The 8002-nt window shown below is 40.2% G+C and overlaps 1 protein-coding gene across 1 annotated transcript in view; it reads right to left on the minus strand.

The window, feature by feature from the left end:
• Positions 1 to 6171, minus strand: part of LOC104493604 (transcription factor IIIB 90 kDa subunit-like) — a gene marked incomplete at its 5' end in the record, with an annotated part of 45160 nt that extends 38989 nt beyond the window's left edge. Inside the window, 4 exons of the mRNA XM_010136322.1 lie at positions 1584 to 1840; positions 3708 to 3763; positions 3861 to 3942; positions 6110 to 6171. Coding sequence (XP_010134624.1) covers positions 1584 to 1840; positions 3708 to 3763; positions 3861 to 3942; positions 6110 to 6171 — 457 coding nt within the window. The remainder of the gene's footprint in view (positions 1 to 1583; positions 1841 to 3707; positions 3764 to 3860; positions 3943 to 6109) is intronic.
• Positions 6172 to 8002: the final 1831 nt, after the last annotated feature.

The following is an 8002-nucleotide window of genomic DNA, read 5'->3' on the forward strand; positions in this document are numbered from 1 at the left end:
TCCTGCTGAGCTCTGAAACACAATCAGAATCCTTACCAGTCCCTACCTCTCACTGCAGCACTGCATTGAAGACAACCAAGTCAGTTGCATTTTACTAGAAATACCAGAAATATCACTCATTAATACCTGTTAAATCCAAATAAAGCATAGGCTAAATGCTGTTAATTAATCCTCAATGCATCTTCACTTCCCCTCACTAATGGAAAACTTACGTGCTTGGGTCATCATCTCAAGTAGCAACTTACAGAAGAGACTAAAATCACAGGGTGTCAAGAATTGGAAAGCAAAGATGTTGATATTAAGGGTGACAAGTTGTGAGGATGAAGCTATCTTGGTGAAACACAGAATAAAGAAGGTAGAGCAGAGAAAGAAAAGATGTTTGGAACACTGCAAAAATCTGTATCCCGGTGAGAGCGGGGCCAGCGGCGTGGCCTTCAATTTTGGCTGAGGAGCCAATTGCCAGAGCATTCAAAGCGAATGCTTCTCAGATGACAATGAGGACCATGCCTCCGGCCTCATATTAAATCAAAGTAAGGGGTTGGGTCTAGTCATCCTTATTTTGCCTAGCTTCTGAGGGATGTGCACTTAAGATCCCTCCCAGCTTCATGTCTTCAGGTATCCTACGTATCCCATTCTTGCATTTCCCACGCCTTGTGGCTGGCTGCCCTCCCTCGTCCTTTGCCCAGTTGCTACACGTGCTTAAATCTGAACTACGCTGCAAAGACATCATCTTACATTTCAGAATTAAATACCTAAATTTCCTTCTGGCACTGGACTTATACTTCTGGAAGCAAAAAGCTATTTATTTTGGGCAGTAAATAAATAAAAATTTAAGTAAATAAATGTATAACATCCAAGAAAGAAATTAGTATACATAAGCACAATTCAAATGAGGATTCGACATGACTTCATAAACTGAAGATGAATAAAATAGTTGAATATTGCAGATAGGACACATCAATCTCCTTTTACACTTTATAGCACATTACAAATCTGCCCGGCAAGTCAAATATTTTACCCATTAAAATAGTGGCTTTCATCCCACTATAAAACATTTACAAATGCAGACCAGAAAACCAACAAGCGTATTTACTGTAAAGCTTTATATCTGTGCCATCAATTAACAACAAAAGTTTGGAATAAAACTAAATTAAAAGCTAATCAAAACAGCTAGCTGTCAAAACAGACGGGAACTGTATTCTTCCAATCATGCGAAAAGCCAAAGCTTTCAAACATCTAGTGTCGTGTCAGCTGATACAGACAACTCAGAAAGGCAGGACAGCAAATGTTAGGATTATATGAAGAAAAGATGTCCCAGCTAAAAGATTCACCTTTATGAATTTCCATTGTTGGTTTGTTTGGTTTGGTTTTTTGGCTTCAGGATGATTAACTCACACCAAAGCAGACCTCTGATACATGACCTATAAATAAGGTGCTGCCACAACTCTGCAGGCAAAATAAATAAAAACAGAGCTCCGACATTATTTTAGCCTCAAACAAATGTTTCAGTCCCTGCATTGTCTGGCTCAGAAAGATACACAGACAGTCTCACAGACAGAGATATAAATGAACAATTTCGGTACCTTTTTCCCACACTGTTTACAGGGTTGGCTATATTCCTACTGGCAATAGATTTTCTTCTTGACAGCTTCTTGGTGTTGGTGCTGTCATCAGTGCTGTCATCCTCTTTCTTTGGTGTGTTACTTCCTTTGCTGTTGAGGTCCCTTAGCACATTATAATTAATTTTACTTGAGATTTTCTTCTGTTCTAACATCTTTTCAATTGCCTCTCCTGCTGTGCTGGCTTGTATTGGCTCCCGCTTCTTTGCAGATTTCTTTGGCTTAATTAAAATATAAAATTAGTGATGTAGATACAAACAAAGTTTCCGTGACGCAGAAGGGTGAGCTGCAGTTCAGCAACCCTGGCTCAGGTGCTGCTGATGCAGGGATGCAGGAGATGCAGCTGGGCTAAGCCAGCACTCCCTCTCCTGCCACTCAACGGGACCGAGAGCTCTCTTCACTCAGAGAGGTAAGTGATCGCTTTTTGCCAAATGCCCACATAGTTTATTACAAATTCTTTACTCAGTATTTGCAATGCTGCCAGAGAAGAAACGTGGGCCACTTCTCATGCATGAAAAAAAAAAAAGGTAGCGAACTCCTGTTACAGGAACAGGGATCCTGACAGCATCACCCAGGATGGAAATTAAGAAATCCCCCAGCTTAAATGGCTTTAGAGTCAAGCGGGGTCACGACTCCCCTAAGCACCAACAACTCCAAATCAAAACTGCAACGGCATTTTACATCAAGTCCGAAGGCAGCGTGGGAGAGCACTTACCCAACTCCTCCTCCACACTGAAAAAAGCCAAGAATGTTAGCAGCAGCAGCAGCCTTCTAAGCGTGGACTGGCATTAATGCCAGAAGATAAGAAACAGGAGGCTGCAGACACACGAGCGCAGCAGCAGTGGCACCTGTAACTGCCCTTCCCAGGCAAACGCTGCAAGGCCAAGCCCTGCGCTGCGCTGCAGAGGTTGATGCTACGCAGAACCAGACAAAGAGAAATGACACCGGAGAACATTTCTAGCCATGTCCCATGCCTGAGTAGGTATGAAAAAAACCCCTCTGTTTCTCATTCAGCATTTTCCTTTTCAAAGGAAGGTTTTAACACCAAGCTCTGCAGGAGATTTATTTTGTAATGGATAATAGCCCCTCTGTTTACCTACATGGGTCAAGTGCTACCTTGAAATTGGAAAGCACTATATTAATCAAGTTCTACTCAAGCTGTCAGAAACAATACAGAGTTAGAGAAAAACTCCTGTGTTGTCCGAACAAAAAAGTGGGTGTCTGAGCTACGTAGTGGTGCCAACGAGTTATACAATTTTGAAAATTGCTGGTAGACTGCCACGTCTGCGTAAGCACAGGATGAATGAGAAACTCTGAAGCATAAAACAGTGTTTCATTGTCTGATTTGTTTTTATTGTTGAAATACCATGAGGAAGTAGGAAACTCTGTCTTTTGCATTAGTTGGGAAAAAAGATAGGGGATAGACACATGAAAAGCTAACATGGATTTAGCTGCATGTGGAAGATCTGACTTGTCACTTGCTCAATTACACAAAATACTAACGCCATAAATCGTGACTATACAGCCAATTAGGCTGCTTTAAACTGCTAAACATGGAGACAGGACATGCCATTTGTTAACATAACTGTCGCATTCTTTATGAAAGGTAGAACAAAATATTCCTTCAAGTGACTGCAACAAGGATCTGTTCAGTTCTTCATAAAGAAATCATTATTTAAAGAGCAAAGAAAGCTACTGAAGTTATGGCAAGTACAAACAAATTCCCCATGCGCCTGTTAAAAAAAAAAATTAGGCATGTCTTAAGACCTGTATTTAAATAACCAAGCAATTAGGACAGCAATCATAAATGCAAAGAGCTAGCTCTGACTTTGCCATGCACAAAATTTTCTCATAAAAGCAAATTTAAAATAAAAGTTTGGGCAAGAAAGTGTTTTACTCACCACCTGAGAAATTATGGCCTTATTACTGAACAACAGGCAAAGATACAACAGCTTTCGCTTGTTTACTGGTGACCTGTACCATTACCACCACCATTACTGCCCATACATCCTACATGGAGCTGATCAGCGAATGTAATGAACTTCCAGGACATTTCCAAACAGACACAATCAGCACACAGTTTAATACCTTGTGTTCCTTATAAATCCCAAGTTCTTTCTCTTTTGCTATTCTTGCTTCCTTTTCTGAAAGACAACAAAAGTGTAACCAGCATGAATATTACACACACTGAGCATTTCAGCAACATCAGCCAAAAGGAGAATTTTAGTCCTACATACTCACCTTTCTGTTCCTTCAAATAATCTGCATTTTCTTTCATCCACAGCTCTGCTTTTATCTGAGCTTCTGTTTCATTAAGTATATACTAAAAGACAAAACAAGTTTATCTGCTTGAAATCAATTTGAAAGCCACAGAGCAAAACTGAATTGAAAAACCACTGGCAAGGTCAGTTCACATTATGTTTTTAAAAACACATTAATAAAAGAAAACATGACTGAGATGTGACAACCAGAAAGTTTCTAAAGGAACTTCTAAAGCTGGCAAAACCCAATATGTTTTCAAAAAACAGTGCTCGGTTTCCAAACTATGATTGAGTGACCAAAAACCATCCAGGACTCATTGTACATGGTCTGTAATTAACCTAAAATGATCCTGGGCTTATGATCTTTTTCAGATGAGAGGGTATCCTGACAACAAGGTCGTCTGCAAGTAATTCTGTGTGTTGATGGTGGTCTGTAATTCAAACCAGTATGAGAACCATTGCCCTATGCTACCAAAACAGAAACATGTGTCTTCTGGGTAGGTTTCTGCAAAGGTTTACGCACAGTTACTGAGATTATTATTTCAATGGCCACATCTGTTGAATGAAACCAGCTTAGACTGTTGGAGTTTTAGACCTCTAGATTTTAGAGGGTTGGTTCAGTAACCACATCTAGGCTTTTTTCAGGTAACTTCACTTAGTAACATCATTAGTAGGTATGGACCTGTACAACACATCTAGACCTATTCAAACGAATTACAGAAATAAAGAAAGAGTAGGTAGCAGGCAGACTGGGAGGCTGGTAGATAGATTTCCTCTTAAATTACTCAAATGTAAAAATAAGCCCAGTATTTAGCACAACTGCCCATGAAACAAAAGTCCTCTACAGCCAATGGTATTTGGGAACGAAGAACTTCTGCAGATCGGAGAAGACAAACCGGGTCATACTTCATGAACGTAACATTTTATTTTTAAGCAGCAGACCCAAGACATGTAAAACAATGTTTAATTGCAAGAAGAACAATTTGAGATTTTTCCATCTTATGAGTTCGAGCATTCAAGATTTTCTCCAAAGTAGAAGGTACATAAAGGATTTTATAAGAAAAATAACTCCACTCAAACGAAACTAAGGCAGGGAGGAGTCCTTCCTCTGGGGGCAAATGAGGCAAGCAAACAGCTGTGCAAGTCCTGGCTTATCCGACCAATATTTTCACTCATCTGCTTCGATTAAAAGTGGGTCATAATAATAAAACTCACTTCCTTCTAGCTCAGTCATTCAACCTTCTTAAACTTCGAGAGAGTTCATAATCTTGGGTTTACAATATTACAGTCTATTGCCATGAAAATGAACATGAGGTCATAAAAGCAGAGTTAGGACCTCATCACAGAGCCTAGGCAGAGGAGAAAATGTGCTTGTTCTTCCCCCACAATTGTTCAAATTATGACCAGCTATATGGAAATCCTTCAGCCTCCCCCCATACCACACCTGCTCAATTCACAAGACCCTTCCTAACATCCAGCCCAGCAAAACCTGCTTCACAGATGAAGTCAAGCTGAACATTTTCCTGCTCCTTCATCCATCACCACCAGTGTCCTGCAGCTCAGTAACCCCTTCACAACCTCACCGCTCTCCATGATTTTGTACCCCACAAGAAATTTTTAGCATTGGAGTTATCTATTCAAATTACATTTTAAACCTGTGTGGTAGCTGGAGAAAGCATCAGGCTCAGAGTCATGAGAGCCAGGCTCTGTCGCATTGACTTGCTGTGTGGCTTTCAAAAGGCCATTTTCCACAGTTATCTGTCATATTCAGGCTATATGGTAAAGGGCATCTTTTGTTACCACACAAATAATAATAAATCCAGAAAATGTTACAGAAATCTTTGAAAGAACGCAGAAACTGCACATGCTGGTTTTACAGTTTGGTTTCCATGGCAGCCTCCTATGTTTAATACATCTTAATTAAATAATGAATTCAGAGCTCCATCAAACTTTTAAAAGTCCTTCTTCAGAACAAAAGACATTCTGAAACATAATCATTCCAGCACTGTAGGAACGAGCAGCAGCAGCAGGCCCGTAGATATATAAAATGGGTGAGGAACAACAAATCCACAGGCTTGCATAAACATTAGTTTTGATCTCAGATCACTGAAAACACCTCTCTATAGACGAGAGCAAAGAGGCAGTGAGAGGAGAGGATAAACCCGTAAGAACCATTTTTCATTCTCAAGACAGCCAAATGCAGAGAGATGGGATAAGGCAGCACCTTACCCGATCTATTTCACTGTCGTCAATCCCACTCAGATCTAATTCACCATCTCCTGCATTCTCACCTACAGAAAAGAATACATTTTAATTAGGCAGATGTTTGCTCAAGATCTATTGCAATTCAAGTTCTATGGTAAAGTAACACTGAACGATTGCCTTGCAAAGATTTGCATCTTTCTGCATCCATCCAAGAGGTTTAACGTGTTGCTGAGCATTTTCAATATGGGGGTACACACACACACAAGTTCACCCCACTGAATTCTTTTAAAATTTAGGAATCAGCACCATCTTCTCCAGCACTAAAAATATCTCAGACACTTTCAGTTGTCTTTTTTTCCCCATTTTAATTTACAGCCACAACTGTTCAACAGGAAGCTGGGGAAACTAATTTAAAAAGATGACCATTTTTCTTTCATCAGAACTTGAATTTCTCTTCAGAGCCTATAGCTCAACAATTATCCTTAAATTATGACTTAGAAAATATTTTCTGTTTTCAGGGAAGCAGCATGGACCATTGAACAACACATCATGCTGACAGTCATACCATGGCTTTCTTCTTGATTCTGATCTATCATCATTTGCACCACTTACCTCATACCAGTTCTGTAAAAAGATGTGTATTAGCTTTTCTATCGGTAAAACGGGAATTACTAAAACATTTCCAAATTTTAAAATTACTTCTAAAACCTACTGAAGGGTCTAGAGAAATGTTAAATAATAATGACTTTTTGTATATCAAAATTTCACTGCAATTTTTCTGGTTTTGCATTTAAGACTTCTTCTGAAAACAACTTTTAAAATATTCTACCCATTCAAAAGCTTAACAGCACAGAAGTGAGGCCTAATTTGGAACTGGCACGGTGTGCAGCAGCAAAACCTGACTTTCCACATCGCATTAATGCACAGTCGTAATCACTACTAATGTAGTCCAGGTAGAGAAGAAAACAAGTTATTCAACAAAGACTTATGCTGGGCAATGAAGCAATCTTCCTGGTCACCTCTATTACATTTAATCAAGGCTAGACAAGAGATGACCTAACCAGTTTACTTGCAGAAAAAATAAACAAAGTAAGTTTCAGCAACTGGCAACAACAAATTAAAACCCAAATGGTGCAGAACAACTTGGCTTCTTCACAGTTCCTGCTCCGCAATCCTGGGGATGCACCTCCCCACGATCCAAGGCCTTTGAGTGGTTTGATTTCCCAGCCTGGCTCTTTCTCATGGAGCAGAGCTCTGAGCAGCACCGTGCTGGACCGGCCAACGGGAAAGGCAGCTGCAGGGCTTTGATCCAACAGCACGGTATGGTAATGCAGAGCCTCAAGGCTCTGGAGGCTTGAGGAGCACCAAATGGTGAAGACAAGCAAGGGCAGGAATTATGAGCATTGTCAGAAGACAGAAACAGTGCTCTGCTTGGCAAAACTCAGGCGCTTAAACCAGTTGCCTGAAGTACGTGAAATCACAGGGCTGGGAACCTAACCAAAACATCTGCTTACGACTAAAGGCTGCACTTCCTGAGGTGGCGCAAAGGGTCTGGCTGCTCAGCTCAACAGACATTTACTGGTATCAGACAACAAATGCTTACAAACATCTTTCCAAAATCCACCTTAAACAACCAACAGAAACTTCTAAACTTTCCATACCAAGTCATACGTGAAATGGGTTTCACCCCTACGAAAACGTCCTGTCACAAGGAAGAGCTGCGTAACACTGTGCTTTGGTTTCTTTTCTGGGATTGTCTCATAAACTTAATATCAACTTTTCCAATTCAGATAATCTGAGGCTAATATGACTGAAAAGGCCTTAAGGAGCATTTCTCACCACCATTACATTTAGAAATAAACTGCACTTTAGTCCCAGGCACCAGACTTACTTTACAACCTTTTTCCCCCAAAATAC

This window comes from Buceros rhinoceros, unplaced genomic scaffold, assembly GCF_000710305.1.
Source record: "Buceros rhinoceros silvestris isolate BGI_N320 unplaced genomic scaffold, ASM71030v1 scaffold7345, whole genome shotgun sequence".
NCBI classification, from domain to species: Eukaryota; Metazoa; Chordata; class Aves; order Bucerotiformes; family Bucerotidae; genus Buceros; species Buceros rhinoceros.